Genomic DNA, 23,831 nt, shown 5'->3' with positions numbered 1-23,831 from the left:
AATAGGCTTCGTGCATGCTCAAATGTATAAAAACATTAGAAACACAACAAACAAAAAACACAGCAACGCACAAACTGTCATTAAAATGCTATATTTAATCTTTTGATGGGGTTTAGTGAAGTGCATATAGTCATTTGAATTTTTTTTAATTACGTATTGTATTTGTAATTTTATTTATTTTTTTAAATGAAAAAAGGGACAACCATCACATACACTATACATATTCTATATAATTGATTTTTATATTATTTAGGGATGGGCAAGTATTGATATCGGGCAGATAGCCGGCCTTATTTCAAGGTATCCCTGCTTGTGTATTGGCCACTGTTGCGAATACCAATACCTTTTTAGGAAGTACAAATTAGATGAATGGAAAATTGCCATTAATTTCATGCAATTTTAAGGAAAGATGCTATATTGGGATAAATAGGTCTTTTTTTATTCTCTGTCAGTTTATTTGAAGAGAAATTTTATGTACCAAAAATACTAGTGGCATCGGTACTTGGTATCGGTATCGGTGACTACTGGAGTTGAGAACTCGTACTGGTATTGTTCTGAAAAAAAGTGGGAATGAACAACCCTAAATTTTTGTATAATTTAAATAATAGCCTATCACACTAATTAATTTTGTGCCAACCCAATTTTTTTATATAAAATTATTAATACACTAAATTCATTTATGATTTGTGTATTAACAAGTCGACTGAAACGGGCAGTCAATATTTAATAATTATAATGATAATATTAAAAAATAATAAAAATGTAAAAAATAAAAATAAAAATAAAAATAAAAATAAAAATAATTGACATTATCGAATAAGTTAATGTGGTTAACGTGTATATTGCTGGCGTTTTTTTTTCCAGAAATTGCTCAATCCCCGAGTAGATTTGTTATTTTTCCAAAATGACCAAATTAAAGATTTCAAATGACTGAATGAGTGCGATATGACACACGTGCGCTCGTGTTCTCATGGCCTTGTCTTTTAGTACCCACTTTATGGTCCACAACAAAACACACACTTAAAGTGTGCATTTGAAAATAATGGTCTTTGGCATTATGCAACCCTTTGCACACACCAGGGTTGCTTTCAAAGATACAGGGGGCAATGCTATGGTTCATCTTTGAAAGCTGTGGGCTGTAAAACAACACCCTGACTCCCTTATGAGTCAAGGTGTTTTACAAACACACCAGTAAAAAAAGCTATTGAGGGAGAATGAGCCAAAGGGGCATAAAGAAAAGATTCCACGCCGACACACACACACACACTCGCAGCATTCCTCACTGCTAGTGGCCCTAAGATAATGTTGTTCTTTAATTAAACTATCTCTGCCGTGCAGTGTAAAGTAGCGGGGGAGACAATCAATTCTGCGTGAACTGTAAAGGCGGTTATTAGCACTAGGTGAGTGAGAGCGTTTGGAAAAACTCATGCAGCGAGCGACGCCACATATGCACACGTGTGTACACTATGTGTGTGTGTGTGTGTGTCCTCTTTCCGGACTGATTGCCAGTTAAAACAGGCTGAGTGGAGACATGAAACATGAATCGAGCTTCAAACCCGACGGAAGGAAGGAATGAGGTGAGCAGATTCCACAAAAAAAGGTTGAACGGACATCTAAATACAGATGGGGGATATGTAGATTTGATCAGAGGTGGCTAAAGTACTCTTAAAGGGGAAGTCGACCTTAAACTTTTCTTGACAATAATATATGTGACTTCACTAGTCTAAACATTTGTGATTAACCCATTGAATATATTTCATTTTATATATACCCGCTGATGCGACATTTGTTTGTTGATAAAAATAAAAAAAATGTATTGAAGGTTTATAATGATAAACTTATGTTTGTGTGAACTCTGAAACGTTTTTGGAATTGTTTCTATCTGCTTCTATCTTTTCCAGGAAAAAGTCACCCTTAGGTTTTAGAGGCAGGTTTTGCCAAACGCTTTAGGCCTTAATGGGTTAATATTACATTTGTGGAATATGAGTTAAACAGCAAAATCCAAAACGCCGTTTTTATCCATCTCAGCGGGAGGCCATTTTGTCATCGACTGAAGATGACATCTGTTGCTCAGGGTTGAGGCAACGACCAATCACAGCTCACCTGTTTTCTGAAGCTGAGCACTGATTGGTTGTTACCTGAGATCTGAGCAACTATTATGTCATTTTCACTCGACAGCAAGTGGCAAAATGGCCGCATTGTGATATTGATAAAAACTGCTTAACTCATATTCCACAAATGCAATATTAACCAAAATACCATATTTAGGCTACTGGGGCTGCATAGAACAAATTATCAAGATTTTATTTCATTTTTTTAGTTGACTTACCCTTTAAGTAGAAGTAAAGATACCAGAGCAAATAAAATACAGAATCACAAATTCACCAACAAAGAGCACTGCAAGGTTGTGGCGAGTACTTTGGTACAATAAGTATAAGCATACACTTCAAAATTGTCTGTGTGGGCCTTGTCCCACTGTCAATTTGGAACAAAACACTATCCGCCTCTTCCTGAAACTGCTTTGACCCGAGTGATCAATTTAATGTCTGAAATGCACTTTTTCGGGGGGGTTGGTTTGTGTCTGATTGGCTGACACGGTGCAGCAGCAAAACTGAGCTTACGCAGCCAGTCTGCACTTCCTCTCAGCTCAAGTGCTGGTGGGGCAGATCGACTACTGCTGAGAGTTGAGTGGAATCATTCCGCTATCGCAGTGCTGATCCCTGTCCTGCGGTTTTGTCGGCCCGGGCCCCCGGGCCGCTGCTGCGTGAACAGAAAGTTGGCCGGCGCTTGTGACGCCGACAATTGCGCTTCTATTCGTTCAGACAGGGGGTTGACCTGCTGCCGCTGCTGATGTAGTTGACACATGACGGCTGTAATTTGGGGAGTGAGCTTCCTTGTACTTCCCGCTGCGGCCACTAGGAGGAGCTATAAATGAGGGCTGGGAGCAGTGGAATACCGGGACCACACACATTTCATTCCGTCAAATTATAAGAGCTGCATCAAAAATGTTGGCTTAGTTTTGTATTAATCTAATGTTTATTCTTGAGGTGAAAGTTGTTTTCATTGACCTGAAATGCGATTAAATGGTTCCTAAGGCACCAAAACACACTATTTGTTTCTTATGTTTAAAATAAAGAAGCACAATTTGACTTGATTTGAGATAAGTTAATTTTGGTCCCAGTGTAGCTGGCATCACGTGCTTCTTTAGCGCCTCTGCTGGTTGCAGCCAATGGAGGATACTTGTGGTACGGCACCCATGGACTCACCTTTTGGCAGATTATATATATATATATATATATATATATATATATATATATATATATATATATATAAATAATTTGTTTGTTTAAAAATATTTATTTTTATTTTTAATATTTAATTTTATATTTATATTTTTTAATTTGTTTTGATTTTACTGCCCGAAGACAGCTGGGACAGGCTCCTCCAGTACCCCCCCCCCCCCCCCCGCCTTCATCCTGTGAGGAATAAGTGGTTCAGAAAATGGATGGAGGGACGGATTTTTAAAAGTAACCCCCATTTGTTATGGAAAATACATATACATACACATATACATATATATTAGGGGTGTAAAAACAAAATCTAAACCATAGATTCATTAATTTCAGCGTAAAGGTTTGAGTGCACAAACTAACAAAAAATTTGACCAAAACGTTATAAATCAGGATAAATTGCTTTGATGTTGATTACTTTAATTTAAATTTATATTTAATAATTTGCACTTTAATAAAAAGGAAAAAGCTGCGCTTATTTGCCCTTGATAAATCTCTTTGAAGGAAATAGGTTAGTAAAATTAGAGTTACGTCATATTGTAAAATGGTCGTCTACTTCCAACAACAAACTCAACGCACCATACCCTCTCAAATTGAGCCGTGCCAGATCGAATCCAATTTGAATCCCACTGAATTGAACAAAATCGAATCCTTCCACCTTAAATCGTGCGGCAACTCATATATCAAGACACAGATTTTTGCTATAGTCTCATTTCGGATTCAAGATTACCATCGGGCCTGCCTGAAAGCGACTTCTCACCCATTGTCCTGCTGGTCATCTCACTTGATAGAATGCAAATGTGGAGGTCTATAGGGTGCGTGGCGGCAAAGCCATTGATTGGAGATGAATACAGTGGCTACTCTCAGGCTCTTCACGGTTATTAGGACTAATAGAGAAACCTCAAATAGTGGAGGAGGAGGTACAGATCGGCACAAATAACTCTTAATGCGGCTGGCTACTCCGCGGGCCTCTCACAGAGTTTGGCTTGCGATTTGCATTCCTTTGTGTGACAACTTGTAATCCTCCCACTCAGCATGCCAAGAATCACACAACAGATTTATTGTGCCGGTCAACAAATCGTTTAGGTCAGGGATTGGAAAACTTTTGGGAGCCATTTTTTTCAAAGAACGCCAATTAAACATAGCTAACGTGTACGTACGTATGTTAGCCTGTCTCCTGTGCTGGCGAGCCAAAGACAATTTTCCATGGAAAATAAAGGATTATTCGATTCGATTCTAAACACAAATTTGCACACGTTGACGTTTTTTTGAAGAACAGTTGGCTAACTGCGAAACTGCACATAAGGAAGGACAGAATAGTATAGTACGCATAACATGGTGGTGTCGCAGTGTCCGAGTGTTTTTATCACTGCAAGTACAAGTTAAGAGCTCTTTAAAATGTTTGGTGAAAAATAACCCAATTTGGTAAAATAAAATAAAAATCGCAACTTGGGGCAAATTTGACCCAACTTTTGTCAAAATGCCAAAATTTGTCCCCAATATTGAGTTGTTTTGATGTTTTGTATCAAAACAACCCAAAGTTTAGACTGATTTTTTATTTTGATGCACCAATATGGTACACCCTTGAAAATACGGAGACACAAATTTGGGTCAAAAAATGGGCCGACCCACTACTCAATTTGACCCAACTTTTGAGCTGTTTTGTACCAACAAAAAAAAAAAAAAACACCATAAAGGTTACAAAACAATCCAAAGTTGTACCAAAATTACAATAGTAATGGGCCGGGCCCTTTTTTTTTTTTTTTTACCTATTCATTTTTTTATTTATTCATTCATTCATTTATGTTTTTAACCAGTGGTTTTATTGACGTACAGTATCAATGCATCTGGATGAAAAATAAATAAATCTGTCTGGTTTAGCAGTTGCATTTTTCCTTGATAGCTGTAATAGGATATCACTATATAAAATTAAAAAAAAACTTTTCCTATGCTCTACTTAAAAAAAACATCCAGAAGTAAAAGTAAAATAAGTAATAAAAAAAAAAGAAAAAGGGACAACTATTTAACAGAAATTTTAATTGGCCCAAGCTAAGGTAATGCTAAAAGAAGCTAAAAGCTAGAAAAAACTAATTGGTTTATGTGTTTGTTTGTTTTATTGTTACATCCCCAAATATAGGTAAGCACTTTCAAAAATGATACAAAGTATTGCAAATTATTTTTTGAGGACGTCCAAGCTATGAATCGCAAGCTTGAGAACAACTCATTTAGCTCGCCCCCCTCCTCACCCACTGGAGGCTCAACGCAGGTCTACCGGACCCTGGCGGAGCGGCAGACCCACCTCCCGCCGCCCGGGAGTAGAGAAAAAACGCGATGTGGAGCCCATACGGCGCGGAGCCGAGCGGACATGCGGTTTTCGCGCCGCAGGCCCACACAGGCTGCGAAACAGAGACGCCGCGCGGCTCTAAGTGCACGTTTGCGGAAGGCGCAAAGGGCCTACTTGCTGCGGTAGAATAACTGCAAATTAGCTACACAACCCACACCGCGCCTTTTGGAAACTATTCAACACGCATCTAAGTGAAAAGGAGGCGGGGAAACGTGTCGCGGCTTTCTTGTCGTCCTAAAATAGCCGCTTCTCATCTCTCCCTTCCTTTTATAGCGCCCCCTCGGATCCTCTTTCTCTTTTTGCTCTTCACGCTACGATTGCAGCCGAAAGCACGGGTGGCATGTTGAGCAAAACTTGAGCGCTCGCCCCGCATTGTTTTTGCACAACATGGCCAGAGTGTGACAGCTCGGGCCTGTTATTGTGTTTGATGGCTTGCAACCACATCCTCACGTGTCTGCCGACGGGAAAAAAAAAAAAGCCGAACAACACTTTATTTTTTGCTCGTCTGGGACAGGCGTGGACTGACTGACCGATTTGCAGTTTGTTTGTTGCTTGACGGAGGGAAAAGGAAGTGGAGGAGAACACACTTTTTTTTTTTTTTTTTTTTTTACGTAAGGCTTATGGATATATTTTACTGTTGGTACAAACAATATAGGGCCGCACATCTAAGTCAACCACGTAAAAGTGTCGACACAAAAAAATGATGCATCAAAACAGTTAGAATTTTAAAATCATATTTACAAATGGCTGGAACGAATGTTTGGCCCTTTTCTTTCCGCACGAACATTTGTTGCCGACGGACACTTCCGGCGACATGACGATACAAATTCACAGGGTTTGGGGTCTAACCAACGACAACAAAAGACAAATAAATAAATCCATAAAAACATATACGGATTTACCAGTGAACGGGTAGGCTTATGTACGGGTATGTATTTTTGTTTTACTCATAATCTAACGTAATATATCCTACCATCGCTAATTACACAAATAATCGATACAAACTAAAACATGTTATTTGTGAAAAAGTACTTATTTATTTGAAAATCAGAACACAATTAAAATACAACACTAAAAACGAGTATGCATTGTATCGTTACCCTCTTAAAATAAAGCCCTTAAAAGACGGTAATATAATCAACATTTGGTTCAGTTTTTCAATTTCTGAAAAAAAAAAAAAAGAAATAATGACTTCAGCCATTATTTTAGGAAGGTGACGATATTATAGAAGAGCATAATTTTAGAAGCATTGCAATATTACAAGCAGAAGAGCTCATTATAGAGTCTTTAAAGATCTGTAAAGGCAGACAGTGGTTGGTGGTTTGCTAAAAATGACGACTTCTCGTAAAAAAACAAAAAACATGCTCCTCTGAAAAAAAAAGCTACTTCACTCTGATATGACTTAAAAAGCCAACTATTGAACTAACATTACGACATTTTCGAAGCGGGTGCTTCACTACGGTGCCTCAGAGAGACCACACTTCGTAAGCCTACCATCAATTACTACGATTGTTAACTTTTCCTTCGTGTATCCGTAGCAGAAAGATGGCTGGCAAAACATGTCAGCACTAAGGTGTGGTGCAAACTATGTAGTATAATTAACGGTTACAGGTACGATTAAAAAATTGTATTTAAAAAAAATTACCATGATGTGATAGAACATTTGTTTTGCATATTATATATCTATATATGTATTTATATCTATAAAATTGTTCTTTGATCCTTCCTCGGGTCTCCTGACAACCTCACGACTCTAGCTGGATTCTGAAGTATTCGGTTTAGGTGAGCGGTATGGGATTTTTAATAGGTTTTAGGTGAATTAATGAGCGCACACAGAAAAAAGAAATAAATATTGCGTTTTTTTAAATGAATGAGCATTGAAAAATTTAAAGATTCTGCATAATGTCTCTTTAAGCGCATTTTTTTACATTTTCATATGTTTAACCCAAATTATGTTTTAAATTTACTTTGGGATTAATACAGGCTCATTGTTTAATATTTATCCATTTATTTTCTGCTTTACAAAAACACTGATAAGAAATAGTCATTTCGACTCCATTCTCATTGGGAGCGCCACCTCCAGGAGCCAGAAAGTACTGACCCATGATGAAATCATGGCATGGAATATCATTTGCATATCTCCATATTGAAAAATGTGGACGTAACCTCATCCAAGTGTATAGAATTGATAGCGATACGATCATTAGCGCTATCATTATTTTCCCAGCCCCTAAAAACAGAGAAGAAGCAGTGAAGTGGAAAACCATTGAGGTGAATGAAAGTGAACTGGATTCACGGGAGTTGAACTGGGACTAACAGATAATGAAAGCGAGGTGAGGGGAGGGGGCGAGCGGCCCATCTGCACGTCTCGGGCCGGCGCGGCAGGACTCAAACGCGGGGTCAGCTCACAGAGAGAAGCGGCGCTCTCTCTCCCGTCGCCCACCAATCCTCTTCCCACAAACACAACAGGCCCTTTGACTCGTTTGTTTGGACACACACATTCATGTCTAATTGTTGTTTTTCTTTTTCAGTCCGCCCCACAAGGCGCGCAGGCGGCACATATGGGGACCCAAAAAGTGGGGCCGAAACCACACTAAACGTTTTTTTGTTTTTTTTGTTTTTCCCATTGCATGCCGAGGAGCAGGCGAGTGGAGCGTCTTGCTTGCTCAGACAGACATCAGCGCCGCCATAATTATAACGGAAGTGCGGTGTCCCTTTCAGCATCAAATACGAGCTTTGCGTCGAAACAAGTCACGCAGCGCTTGCAGGAAAATATATATTTTTCAAATGCTCATCTAATCGTCTGTGGGCTCTGTGGGGAATGACGGTAATGTTCTCAATGTGTCTCCAAAAAACAGTCGGGATTAGTTCATGTGTTACGCAATTTTAGTAGGCTACTAATGTGTGAAAAACAAACGTTTATATTTATCATTATTATTATTTGTTGTAGTAATTAACAAGGTGTCAGATTGGTTGAAAATGTTACAAATGGTCTTTAAAAAAAATTAAACTAAATAAGTCCACTTACAAAGAGCATTAAAAATAAAAGCCAAGCTCCTGATGTCACTCAATAGGCCCCGCCCCCTTAAAGAAGTCAACACAACACATTCACTTTACAAGAATATATTCTATGCAGCCGCACTCATTTAAACACGACATTCTGATTATTATGGTGTTTGTGGAATACGAATCCCCCGATTTTGATCCATCCCAGGGGGCCGCTATTTTGCCATTGACTGAAGATGACATCACAGTTGCTCAAGGCTCAGGAAAGGACCAATCACGGTGCACGGTTTTCTGAAACTGAGCGGTTATGTCTTGAAAGGAGCTAGTAGCAGATTAATAATTTATTTTGTTGTTTCTGAATAACTGTTGGCTACCTGCTATCAAAAAATAAAAATAAAAATAAAATAATAATAATAATCAAGCTAAATCAAGCATTTTTTCGACATCTACTTTATTGTATTGCATTATACTTTTATAAGTCCGAAATGCAACTGTTGTCAATTTATGGTGTCAACTTCAATTCTCAGTTTAAGCATGTCAATGACAAAAAAAAAAAAGAGGCAGTTTTGACATGACACGATTATGCAAAGTCCTTAAAGAGACTTTTTTCTTTGTGCTGTGTATTTAGTAGGAATGTATCAAGGCACAATAACTGTAAACAGCGGCCTATTAGCAATGCAGCGTAAACAGCCGATAGATGCTTAAACATCTTTTAAATGTGTTTGCCTGCAGGCAATCGTGACCTAATCGGCATGCATTGAGCGTGAATACTTTGTGCACACATGTGGCCGGTTTGTCTCCTGGGACGCTTCCAACAGATTCCGCACGCAGCTCAATGTGTGGACAATCGATACGCCGGGGCCAGCCCGTTGAATGCATGCATTATTCAATTATCGGGATGAGGGCGATGCAGTGACGGGGAGATTAAGCAGCAAAGAGGACGTTTATTGCTGAGGATAAAATAACGCGAGACTTGAATTGTTTGAGTCGTTTTTGTAGCTTTGGTTCACCTCTTGGCTCTCCTGGTAAGAACCCCCCACCCCCTCCCCCTTGCCCCCCCCCCTCCCTCTTTTTGGGCCTTCGATCAAAGCTGGCCTTTCTGCCACGGCAGCCCATCAGGGGAGATCCTCGCCCTCACCTACAACAACACCGCATGCTGACACTTGCTCTCTCATGCGCACAACATGCAGGAAAACACACACACACACGGCATATTCACACACTCTCTCACACAAACACACAGTATCACTCTCTCACACACAAATGGACTCACTGACACTCACAGGCTACCACCATACACATGCACACCCGACACATTCACTCACTGTCAACACACTCAAATTCGCCCACACACAAATAAAAATCACTCTCACGCAAACATTCATACCCACACAGGCAGATTGACACTCCTCTCATGCCTCTCACAGGAACACAAACGCACGTTGTAACAGGACCACTCACACAAACCAACTGACACTCAACCCTCACGCCTACAGAACATTCACTTACTCTCACACCCATGCAAACTCACTCACACTACACAAACAGTATCACTACACTCACACACTCACACACACACACACACACACACACTATCATTTACACACTAACTCTCTTACAAAACACATTTATACAGAACATTCACTTACTCACTCTCTCAAACACAAACAGTACCACTCTCACACTGACAAACTGGCAATCACTACTCTCATTCACACACTGGCAGAACATTCACTAAACTCTCACAACAAACACTATCACTCCCAATGGTCTCTCACTCTTGCTCTCTCAGGGATTCACACACAAAGACGTACACTGTACACACACACTGTATCACTCTCACACATTCATACACACACAAAGACGTACACTGTACACACACACTGTATCACTCTCACACATTCATACACACATAAACACACACCCAAAGGGACTCTCTCATAAATACTCAAATTCACTTAAACGCACACACAAACTGTATCACCATCACACAAATTCAAACCCACGCTAGCAAGCCTGTGCGCAAACACTCACAGATGATACATTCACTCACTCACTCTCTCAAACTCAAACAGTACCACTCTCACACAACTGACTGGCAATCACTCCTCTCATTCACACACTGGCAGAACATTCACTAAACTCTCACAACAAACACTACCACTCCCAATGGTCTCTCACTCTTGCTCTCTCAGAACATTCACACACAAAGACGTACACTGTACAAACACACTGTATCACTCTCACACATTCATACACATCCAAAGGGACTCTCTCATAATTACTCAAATTCACTTAAACGCACACACAAACTGTATCACCGTCACACAAATTCAAACTCACGCTAGCAAGCCTGCGCGCAAACACTCACAGTTGATACATTCACTCACTCACTCTCTCAAACTCAAACAGTACCACTCTCACACAAACTGACTGGCAATCACTCCTCTCATTCACACACTGGCAGAACATTCACTAAACTCTCACAACAAACACTACCACTCCCAATGGTCTCTCACTCTCGCTCTCTCAGAACATTCACACACAAACACTATCACTCCCAATGGTCTCTCACTCTCGCTCTCTCAGGACATTCCCACACAAAGACGTACACTGTACACACACACTGTATCACTCTCACACGTTCATACACACATAAACACACACCCAAAGGGACTCTCTCATAAATACTCAAATTCACTTAAACACTCACAGTCGATACATTCACTCACTCACTATCTCAAACACAAACAGTACCACTCTCACTCAAACGGACTGGCAATCACTCCTCTCATTCACACACTGGCAAAATATTCACTAAACTCTCACAATAAACATTATCACTCCCAATGGTCTCTCACTCTCGCTCTCTCAGAACATTCACACACAAACACGTACACTGTACACACACACTCTATCACTCTCACACATTCATACACACACAAACACACACCCAAAGGGACTCTCTCAGACTTACTCAAATTCACTTAAACACTCACAGTCGATACATTCACTCACTCACTATCTCAAACACAAACAGTACCACTCTCACTCAAACGGACTGGCAATCACTCCTCTCATTCACACACTGGCAAAATATTCACTAAACTCTCACAACAAACATTATCACTCCCAATGGTCTCTCACTCTCGCTCTCTCAGAACATTCACACACAAACACGTACACTGTACACACACACTCTATCACTCTCACACATTCATACACACACAAACACACACCCAAAGGGACTATCTCAGACTTACTCAAATTTACTTAAACGCACACACAAACTGTATCACCATCTCACAAATTCAAACCCACGCTAGCAAGCCTGCGCGCAAACACTCACAGTCGATACATTCACTCATTCAAATGTACGAACACACCCAAACATGTTCACCCTCTGAAACTCGCACAATCGCACGCACCCACACAGATCTTGTTTCTCCAAGATGACTTAGAACTACCCAAGCAAGCCTCATTCAGCACAGTCCAACAATCTGACGAGACCGGCGAATGGTTGTCCCGAGTACACAGCCCGCTCGGACCGCGCAAACACACACACACGATGCTTTCCCGCGTGCAAACAGACAGCAGAACAAACAAGCGCCACAGCTTGCATGCATATGTAAGAGCGCGCTGGCGCGCACCTGTAAGCTTTTATCTGAAGGCCCGCCGCCTCAGCTACTTCCTCCTCTGTTGCTGACCTCAAACACTCCTCTCATTTGGCTCGCGTCGCCCCAATTAGAGAGCCGAGGAACACTTTGGTCTGCCCTCCAGAGACAGCGCGGCCCTTCAACGTTTTACAAGCCCTGATGCGCTACTAATCGCGGCAGCAAATGTTTGTTGACTGCTTTTCTTTGTCTCCGTGTCGGGTTGCCGTTGAAAAAGTGCACAGTTCTTCCCTCAGAACTGGAAGTCATCCTGTCCAAACATCTGGTGATGACTCAGGCCGGCGGATCCCAAACCCATCACATGCGATTCATTATCCTGAGGTTGGCCCGTAGCGGGCAAATTGGACTTTGTATATTTGAAGGCGGTCCCATACATATACATGGGAGCCGGCTGCGATGACACATCGGGCCCATGAAAGTGTTTCCAGTGTTTGTGTCTGGCTTCAAAGGGGCGGACGGCGACCTCCGCTGCGCATGTGACACAGGAAGCACTCCAACCTCACCTGCACCCCCAAAAGCCTCCGGTTACATCTGAACCCTGGGCCCCTTTTTGAACAACAGTAGGGGTCAATTAACTCATTACATGCCAATTAAAGCATTAAGTACGTCCCAGAGGTTGCACTATGGATCCTTTTTTGTCACTATAATCACAAGTGTGATGCAAGCTGCACTATGCAACAACTGTTTAATACATACTAGAACTCGACTATCAGATTAAATTTATTCCACAATTACGATAGGCTTCTTTTCATAAAAGCCTCGGCTGGATTATAGTAATGTACTTTATTTGGGAGTCAGACAGCCCTCCCTCAAGTGTCTCCAGTTGGTAGAAAAATGCTCAACTTTAGTTAAGCCCCCTCTGTCGATTTTTAAAACTCATCTTAAAACACAATTTTTTTTCTTTGCCTTTCAACTCAGCATGAGCCTCAGCTCCGTTTTTGTGTTTTATGATGTTGACTGTTTTTGGTTTTTATTGTATTAACTGTTTTTGTATTCCAAATTTTTGACTCCGTGTACAGCACTTTGTGTACAGCAATGTGCTCTTGAGTCGAGTTGAGTTTCTTCTTGATGATCAGTTTAAAGTGGACGCGATGGAAATTTTGATCGGCTTTTACCAAATAAATCTTTTATTATCTGCCTTTTTCAAAATGATGTGTGTGAGCGAGCTGTTCTGAATTTTGGCTAATTTATATAATCCCTTCACTCAGTGTCTCGGCTAAAGATTTGTGAAGATCAAACCATTTTCAAGTGATAACGCAAAAAGGTAAGCAGAGCTGCAATGAGTTTCGTTCGACGCGCAGATGAGTATCTGTGTTGCATAGTATACACGGAGTCACACACTAATTGTGTGAAGTGGTGCATCTACCAGTGAAAATTATTTCCATAGCTTTTATGGGTGCCCGCTTTTTTTCTCCCCCACCAATTCTGCTGCCGCAAGTAGAAGTCGCTTCCCTTGTGCAAGCAACCTCATGGTGATAAATTGCCCATTTTGTAAAAGTAAAATGATGCTCTGACTGCTGATTGGTGGATTAACATGAGACCAAATAGACTAAGTTAACTGAAATAAAATTTTTCATGAATTAAGATAAAGTAAGGTAAAGTTTGGTAGGTGGGGAAATTATACGCATATCATCCAGCGAACAATTTATAGATGTTGCAAAATGTAAATTTTCCCTTTTTAAAACCGAGTGCATCGCTTTAGCATCTTCACATATGGATAAAAAGTCAAACAAATCTCAACATGTGTGTTTTTGAGTCGAGTCCGCTTATCTTTCCGATCAGGGTTATTCTACACCCGCCTGGTTGTGAGAGAGATGCAACGATAGTTATTTCTTCATAATATTTAACCCAAGTTGGGTCCAGTCGGCCCCTCACGCAGACACAACTACTTTTTGAACACATCTAAGCTCTGCTGAAAACAGACTTCTCTCTGTGAGGGATTTTGTTTTTCTTCTCGCGGACCCCTGCGGCTACCTTAAGCCGCCACTGGTCAAAGTTGAAGGCGAACAAGAGAGTCAAAGAGGTAGAAGACGTGAGCTTCAAGTGGATTTGTGGGCCTGCAATCATGTACAGTAGCTTAGGTGTGAGGTCGCTTTCATTTTAGATTGAAGTGGAATTTAAAACGTCAGTGTGCAAGGCCTCAAATGCTTTCCTTATGGCAATATTACCGTCATACCGCAAATAGCAAAAAAATTATTAGCATCTCCAAAATGTTTTATGATTACCTATATTGATATTGATATATACTTTCATTTACCACAAACTATGATCCCAATACACTTTCAAAAAGTATACTCAACTCTTGAATAGTCACCGATACCAATACCACAGTATTTGATACATAAAATTAAAAAAAATAATAATAATCTATGACAGACAATTTTAAAGAGGAATCTGTATATAATTCCTTAAAATTGCATGAAATTAATGGGAATTTTACATTCTTCTCATTTCTACTTATAGTTCCTGATCGTAAATCGGGCACAAGAGGGTTACCAATATCAGCAGTTGTTGAGAGTACTGATACCTTGAACTAAGGCCAGGTATCGGCATGATACCGTTACCTGGTATCGGTATTGGCCCATCCCTATTATCTACCCTAAAAAGGTTTACAATTGCCTATAGCAAAATCTTAGATTGTAAATATAACACAAGCTATGATTTGGGGTGGGGGGTTATGCTTTCTGAAATTCTAGTCTTGGTGGTTAGACTGGGTAAAGTCTGACTAATTTTCTATTAGGCACAACAGGTTAAAGGGAAAGTCAAGTCAAAAATGTTCTTTACAATAATATGTTCTATATATCCCCCACTAGTCTAAACACGGCATTCTGATTAATATTGTGTTTGTGGAATATGAATTAAGCAGCAAAATCCACCCATTTTTTTATCCATCTCAGGGGGGCGGCCATTTTGCCACTTGCTGTTGACTGGTGCTCAGGTAACGACCAATCACGTCTCAGCTGTTTTATAGAACACATTATAAATAATTGTTTTTGACTTGACTTCCACTTTAAGGAAAACAATCTTGTGGGCGAATATGAGCCGCGTATTAGTGAGGGCACACGTACTTTACTTTTTCATCTGTTTTATTTTCCCTCTCTCTCAGCAAAAACGCATGTCGAAACGCGGTCTGTTACCTACACGCCTCCTTTCCGAGCAGCTGTGATCCAACTTCCCATCTCTGTCTACTCTCAGCGAATAAGGGTGAGCTTTGGCGCTGTTGGCTCCCAACAGGCTTATTGGACGCTTTTCCTCTGCACTTAACGGAACCGCGTCCCGAGTCAACCTCCCCCCCCACCCCCCACCCACCCACACCCCCTTCGCTTGTGTGTTTACCCGGGCCAGACGCCGACTTCAGCAGGTTCACGTAAAGTTCTGGGGTTTTAAATGGCCGGGTGGCGGTGACGTCAAGAGATCACAACATTGCGACATGGCGGGAAGAGCGAGGAGCGCGCTGGCCTGGCAGCAGATAAAACGACTCGCACCGTGGTAACCAATCCTTGCTGAGTGAGTGGCTTAAGCGTGACGATGTAATTGTGTCACCTTTCAGGCATAGCGGCGCTGGCTATTACATGTGGAGGAAGTGAAAATGGATGCAAATTGCTGTTGGACTTGCGCGCACAACAACTTCCTCTCTTCTTCTGGAAAGACTTTCTTCGAGGAGGATGTTTGCAGGATGAGTATTTTATGAGTCAGGGATAGGATGAATCCTACCATTTGTATAGCGATGTTCCTTTCAGCTTCTCCATTTATGTTGGGAAAACACTTTAATCAGAGAGATAAATGCTAAGATGGAAGTTGACAAGGTTAGGAAGCTCATACTCCAACAGAATAAAGATATGCAGTTCATGGAGTGGAGTGCTTGACATTCAACTCGAGCCATGTGATGTCAGTTGTATATATATATAAATATATTAGGGGTGTCAAATTTAGTCTGTTAATTTTGAGTTAATTTAAAGTTCATTTAACGCCACTCATTTGTTAAACACGCAACTAATGACCACCCCTTGCTTGGAAAGCCTGTACTGGGGGAATTCCAGTCGCAACGCAGCAGACACGTCCATGTCAACATTTTGCAGTAATACATTTATTTAATAATAATGTATAGATTTGAGGCTACTGGGGTCAAGTTGTATTTTACCATTTTGTAAATGTGCAGAATTTCACAAGTTGCTTCATGTTAAAGACTAGATAGCTCTTAATATGAAAAGAAAAATGCACTGAGCTGTCACCAACGTCTTACGAATGCAATGATGCCATCTAGTGGCAGAAAAATGACCTCAACACAAATCAATATCAGACAGTACAGCTTTTTAATTTGAACAAAATTGTATGAATTATTATAAAATTACTGTACCAATGACCATAATATGCAGTCATATTTCTTTTAGTTTAACATTTTTCCCACTTTTATGCTAACAAGAAAACAAAAACTTATTTTCTTAACTTATCTAAGAGATATAAAATTTGCAATTAATTTTAAGTTAACTATTGAAGTCATGCGATTAATTACGATTAAAAAAATGTATTGCCTCACAACCCTAAATTATATATATATTTTTATTTTTTTATATTTTTTTGCCCTTCCTGAGTCTGATTTTGTTGTTATATACTGTGAGGTGTCAAAAACAATAAAAAGTGACCAGGAACTGGTGTTTTTGGTGAAATCAACCCATGTTGCACTGTTGATTACTGAAGAACGGACAAGGCTAGAAATAAACTCTTTCCTGGTGTTGGGTCTTGAAAGAGCAGTCAAAGTGTTCCAAAACGGTTGACAATATGGTGAACTGTGTTGAGAACGAGTAGCATGAAAAAGCTTCCTTCCACTTTTATATTCAATTGTGGATGCACTTCTACCCAACACTCTGTTTTTGCATTTCTTTCCAGTAAACCCTACACCTATGTCTTGAATTTGAAAACAACAATCACTTTTTTTCCCCTTTTTTTTTTTAAATATAGAAGGGTTTGGTGCTTTGGTGAATGTGCATAGGAATCTGTTGGGGTTCAGTACCTCCAACAAGACCGCCCTTAATGGAAGCCTTTTAAGCTGCATTGCTTCCATGGTAGTGAAAACCGTTAAGGGGATGTGCCACGCCCCTTAACATTTACAACAAGAAAAAAAGCAACACACAAGACGAGGAGTGTAACGTGAGACAACAACTGCGGCGTGCCATCGTCATTCTCTCACAGTGTCTACGAGCATAAACTGACACACGCAAACGGACAATCCGAGGAATGCCGCCAACTGCTGCTCACAAGCCTTCCGTGGCGAGCGGAGGGAATTGAGGGAGCGCTACCACCAAGAATTCCATACATCCCCAGCAATCGCTCACTTTCCTCCAGGCGGAGGAATTTAAAGCCCTTTTCTGAAACATCTGAGACTCATCCGTCAAGCAACGCGGCCTGCGCTCGCCGCACTTGAATAAAAAGGTGCCAGCTCAAACAAATGCTTCGCTTCTATGGGCAGGTCGCAGGTTAACACTTAAACCAGCAGCCATTTTATAAAATATTAGCCTCCGTGCTCCCGCTCCACTCTCTCTGCGTCTCTTTATCGCCGGCCTCTCCTCGGCCGTATGTTTCTTCTGGCACCGAGCGGTCCTGTCTGCGTGCGTCAACAAACACAAGAAGAGGAACCGGCAACTGTATTAACAGATGGCCAGAGTCAATAAAACACGCACAAATCACGCGTCGGACACATCTGTCATAAGCGGAGGCCTCGGATAATCTTTCTGTGTGGCTCCGCCGCAGTGATGGAATCACAGCAGGATGGGGAGATTAGGGGACGGGGCCCATTGCCCAGGGGACACGGAGCAGCTTTGTGATGGATCGTAGCGTGGGGAAGAAGGCCAGAAGAGAGGCCAGAGGGGACGGGTTCCAGGCCAATTACCAATTGAGTTGGTAGCTTGGAGAAAAGGGGACTACTCCATTAATAATTCCTCATTTGTGTTTCATTCATATTTTTTCTCAATGGCTCTCAATTAAAAGGGCTTGAGCGATTAATCGTAACCTATAGAAAAAGAAATAAATAAATAACACATTAAGCCATTACACCGGAAGACAAATAAATGAATGCCATTCAAACGTTACCACCGGTAAATAAATAAATTAAAAAGAAAGAAAGACTTTTAAAAACATTTACAGCACCCCCCACAAAGATATATAAATGTTAAAAAAAAAAAAAAACGGCTGATTTTTTTTTTTTTTTTTACACATTAACACATTACATTCGACACAGATAATGAAATTGAAACATTTCCACCACCACCCAAAAAAAAAAAAATCTGAAAAAAACTGAAAAAATACGACACAAATAATGAAATATTTCAAGGGATTTAAAAATAAAATAAGAAATTAAATCTGAAGATTTTTTTTTTAACACACTACAAAATAAGACACAAATAATGACAAACATTTCCTGGGGGATTTTTTTTCTTTTTTTAATCGGCAAAAAAGACAGCCGATCTTTGCTGTTGTTGTAAAGCAGTGAAATGTGAAGTTTATTCATTGTACATTTTGTGATTAATCAGCCAATTAATCGATTCAGACGCTAATAATAACTTTTGAATAGTGTGAAAGTGAGTGCTATGAATTTTGTCTTGAGGCAACTGAGGCCATTTTGAATAGTAGCATAAAGCAGCTTTTTTTGCGCCACAGACCAATTTCATGTGAAGCAATATTATATTTGTCAGACTGGGAAAAAAAACAAAAAAACAAATTATTGACAATACTACTCCCCATTATGCTGAATCTGATTATAATTTTAGTTAATAGTAATAGTAGTAATTTAGTTAAATAAATCCCTGCTTCAAAACATGTTGTTGGAGGTTGTAGGAAATTATTTTGTCTCATAATTTGGCCTTTTCCCCCTTCTGTTTATTTACTAATATGTTACATACTCCCCCAATAGTATAAAGGAAGCATTTTGATAAATATTGCGTTTGTGGAATATGAATTAGGGAGCAAAAATCCACCGGTTCTTATCCATCCAGGGGTGGCCATTTTGGCACTAATTGCTCAGGGCTCAGATAACGAATCAATCACGGCTCACCTGTTTTCTGCGCTTGGTCATGTGACATTCGCAAGCTGAACCGAGGTGTCGGACAAGCTCTCTTCTCTGAGTCCAAACTGAAAGTGACAGAATAAACAGAAGCATTTAGCCTTCACGGCGGATCTAAATATTTAAGGAAACTAAGTCAGTATGTGTGCATAACAGTGAGCGAGATCCAATTGTGAGGCATTAGTAAAAAGATGAACTGGAGTAAAAGTAGAAGTCAATATTTGAGTAACCCGTGAGAGGCTGCGGAGCCGTGTGATTGGCTTCAAATCCGCGCTGGTCTAAATCATTTTCGGAAACAACAACAGAAGAACGTGGGCGAGCTGGCTGCAGAATAAATGAACGGCGGGGAAAGGGGAGCCGGGGATGGGGGGGGGCCAAAAAGAGCGGCAAAGTTCAAACAGATGTAATCAGATGAGCTGGATAAGCATTCGGGTCTCACTTAATTCCCAACAAATTATCTAATCCAGATGTTGCACTCTCCGTGTAAACACGGTGTCCTGCGGAATCACAAAACAAATAAGCATGAAAAAGGTTTAAAGTTTCAAACGGGGCCTAACCTCGGACCGAGACCTTCCCACTTACAAAAAAAAAAAAAAAAAAAAATCCACACTGCACACTCCCCCTGCGCTGCCTTTTTGAAACAAGAAAATGTAAATATGGTAATATTTAGCACGTGTTTTAAAACAGATCCTTTTCCTCAAGCAAGGGAGAATACGAGAGAGAGAGAGAAAAGTGGCCCACACGCGAGAAGCCTCCCCGGTTTGTGTGTGTGTGTGCGCGACCCGGACAGGTTTCAGCTTCCTCAGTTTGCTCACAAACCAACACCCGGCCAGTCTAACGGGACCAACCAAGAAAACAGCAGCGCCGAGGCGGCCCACATTGTTCTGCTAACATTTGTCACGGACCAAAACTGAGAGGAAGTCAGAGAGCGAGCGAGCGAGCGAGAGAGAGAGAGGAGCAGAAATGGAAACACGCAAGACATATGGATGTGTTTAAGGACCACCAGGGTAGGGAAACTTGCGCATTTTCGTATAAACCCCGATAAACTCCAAAGATGTCATTACACGGGGGTTTAGGGCTCGCCTGTTGCCGATTCATTCAGGAATTCCCGCTTACGTCTCACCCAGCGCCGGCCGGGCTCTTTATCCTTCTCGAGTGGCCCCTGGACCCCGTTCAGCGTCAGAGTGCCATTGTACCCCTTTTTTAACAAGACGCTGTGTGAAAGAAGAAAGCGCTTAAAAGAAAAAAAAAAAAAAGGGGAAAGGAGTGGAAGCCTTGTAAAATACCTGCAGCACATTTTAACATTTCAACACCGCCGTGCTCGTATTTATAGCGCTTCGATTCCTTGTCACCGTGTTTGTAGGCAATTTGTTGCGCTCCAATAAATAGGCCGGACTATTTATCAGCGGGGCACATGGCAGCCATTTATGGCACCTAACAAGAGGCAGATGTGTTTTGGTGTTTTTTTTTTTTCTCCCCGCAAGCAGGTTTGACGCGACGACAGGCCCAGACAGGCGGCGGCCATGTTGGAACACGGTGCTGACTTCAAGTACGGCTTGTAAATAGCAGCTTTGATTTGATCAGGATGTCACAATTACAGTACGGGGCCTCTGCCAATACACATTTTACTTTACAAAACCATACAGTAACTAGACTAAGTGCCATTTGTGCAGAAATTGCGTGGGAATGTTGAAAGCTGAATGCTAATAGCTGAATGCTAAGTTGAAATTGAAAGATAAATAATGCGAAAATTACAAAGTATTAATTGTAGAAAGATAAATGAGTAAAAATAACATCTGAATTGCAATCTGTCAAAGGTGGGGTTCGAACCGATGTCTGGCAGGCAATTGCTCAAACCACTGACCTAACTTGTTGTGTCGTTTATATTGACAAGTGTCATCTGATGGCGAAAGCTATCGATGCTGAATAGGACGCACGCTTTTATTCATTTGAGTGAAATTATAATGCATTTCCTGATATGATAGTCCGTTGGTTAGCATTTAGCATAATGGATACATTTGTAATGTACAGTCGGAGGTGGGTTTCGAATCCGAGACCTCCTGGTTGCTGGACAAGGCCATTGACCAAATGCGCCACTGATAAATAATAAATGATAATAAATAAATTATGATTCAAAGTTACTGGTTTGGTCTGTAAGGCTTTATTTACAGAATATTTACAGTTAGATCATGTAATTATAAAAAAAGATTCATTAATTATGAAAAATAATTATTGATTAATTTGATCATCAATTAGATGTCGATTAACCAATTAATCATTGCAGCGCTACGATAATGAATATACTTTGGGAATAAAACCTACTCTATTTGAACTCATTTACTGCCATTGACGGCTATAGACGTCAAAAATCATTTGAACTATTTCTATTAGTTTAACATTTTTTCTACTTTTGTTAAGAGTATGAAAACCTATATATTTTTTATTGTACATTCAGAACAGATATAACATTTTTTATTAATTGTGAGTTAACTAGTGAAGTCATGCGATTAATTACAATTACAAATTTTAATCGCCTGACGCCCCGAATTTGTTATAATCTTTAAGTCGCATCAGGCGATTAATTTATTTTAATTGTAATTAATCGCATGACTTCAATAGTTAACTCACGATTAATCACACATTTTATATCTGTATTTCAAAAAAAATATATATAGGTTTTCATACTCTTGTTAACAAAAGTGGATTTTTTTTTTTTTTTTTACGTCTATAGCCGTCAATGGCAGTGAATGAGTTAAAAATGAAGGGCATCAGGCGATTAAAATTTGAAATCGTAATTCATCGCATGACTTCACTAGCTAACTCGCGATTAATCACAAATTTTATATCTGTTGTAAATGTACAAAAAAAAAGCTAGGCTTTCATACTCTTGTTAACAAAAGTGGAAAAAAAGTGGAAAACTAATAGAAATAGTTCATATGAATTTTTAACGCCTATTGCTGTCAATGGCAGTGAATGAGTTAATGTTGTTCCTTATGGTGGAAGTATTTCTTTTTAAGGTCTTTATGGAGTAAATGTAAAGTCAATGTTTACTTACAAACAATGTCAAATTGGCCCTTTGTTCCCCCCCCCCCCCAATTATTATTTTTTTTTGTTAGTCGCAGACACGCCTCCACATTTCTTTGCCTTCCCATCCCAACACTTTGATTCACACGCGTTCCCCGCGCACCTTTTCCTACTTCCTGTGAGGCCTGTCTATGTGACGTCTAAACACAAACTGTGCCTCCAGTGTGTTCTTTGGAGTGTCTATTTATTGTGAGTGTGTGTTATGTGTGTCTGAGTGTTGCCAATTACCCCAGCTATAAATACAAGATCCCCATCCGTCACCGAGTTTCTGGGTGGCTGCAGCGCCGCCATAATTGGTTGCAGATGGTCACCCAGATCTTTTCTCCGCATGGCTCTGCTGCTGCAGCGCCCGCGCGAGAGGAAGAAGCCGCCGGAGGGAGCGCAAAGTGGAGAGAAATGGGTGGGGGTGGGGGGGGTGATATGAGTGACAGGAGTGAATAAATACAGAGTGAGCGGAGGAATAAACAAGCGGACGCTAAATGTTGCTTTTTGCCCTCAAATTCCTCCCGAGTGTGCCGGGAGAGCAAAACGGGAGAATTTATCTTCTGAACTTGATACGCGTTTTTGGTTTTGCCAACCGCAGTTTCCTATCGGATGTAATTGATCACAATCAGATGAGGTTCCGGATATGGGGGACAGCTGGGAGATAAATGCGGGTTTGTTTCTCACCGGGAAACTATTAACAATTTAGCTAATTAGGGATTAGGTGTTGAGAATAGCAGATGGAGATTTTTGGAAAGAATCATTAATAATGGAAAACATGTCTCAATTTCAAACGTGAATGTTACAGCTAGTCAAATAAGTAAATTAGTAGCGAATAAATCAATAAATGATACCACAAATCAATTCGGGCTGTGTGTGTGTGTGCGTGCAGGCATGAAGACCATCTGTAACTTCCCCTAAAAATCGGACATAAAAAAGTCAAGATGTACAGTATCTCTTCAACGTGCACTAATTACTACTTTCCTATTTAGGCAGTCATCGGTGGCATCTTGTGTCATCTTATTTTAGAACATGGGTGCACTATCGATGATTCCACTAATAACATAATGGAATAATGATGTGTGTATTACAAAAACATTTTTTTTTCTGATTACTTTTAAATTCTGCAATGTTTATTTGGTATTGTTTAGTGATTACAAAACAACAACAACAAAAACAAGCAATATCAAACAAAAGGGATTGAATCGTTTTGAAATATGATTCAGTCACTGGTTTGTTCATTGATTCCAAAGTAAAAGCAGATGTTTGCAAATGTCATATTTTGATTCAAACAAAAGATCAGAAAATTACTGTTGAGAGACTGAATCAAAACACTCGGACAATTTTAAGATAAGCAATGTCTCGAAACGATTACCTGATTATTAAAGTACGTA

At 40.2% G+C, this 23,831-nt stretch overlaps 1 protein-coding gene across 2 annotated transcripts in view; it reads right to left on the bottom strand.

Moving 5' to 3' along the window:
- LOC144062691 (uncharacterized) overlaps positions 1-23,831 on the bottom strand; it is a 161,971-nt gene that overhangs the window by 77,927 nt on the left and 60,213 nt on the right. For both annotated transcript variants that reach the window (XR_013296437.1, XM_077584323.1), the window contains exon 3: positions 19,363-19,439. Coding sequence is in view for 1 of the 2 variants with exons in the window: in XM_077584323.1 (XP_077440449.1) it covers positions 19,363-19,390 (28 nt within the window). In the remaining variant the exon portion in view is untranslated. The remainder of the gene's footprint in view (positions 1-19,362; positions 19,440-23,831) is intronic.

Source organism: Vanacampus margaritifer, chromosome 13 (assembly GCF_051991255.1).
Source record: "Vanacampus margaritifer isolate UIUO_Vmar chromosome 13, RoL_Vmar_1.0, whole genome shotgun sequence".
Taxonomy (NCBI): domain Eukaryota; kingdom Metazoa; phylum Chordata; class Actinopteri; order Syngnathiformes; family Syngnathidae; genus Vanacampus; species Vanacampus margaritifer.
Note: the sequence above shows the minus strand (reverse complement) of the source record. Positions and strands in the feature narration are given on the sequence as shown.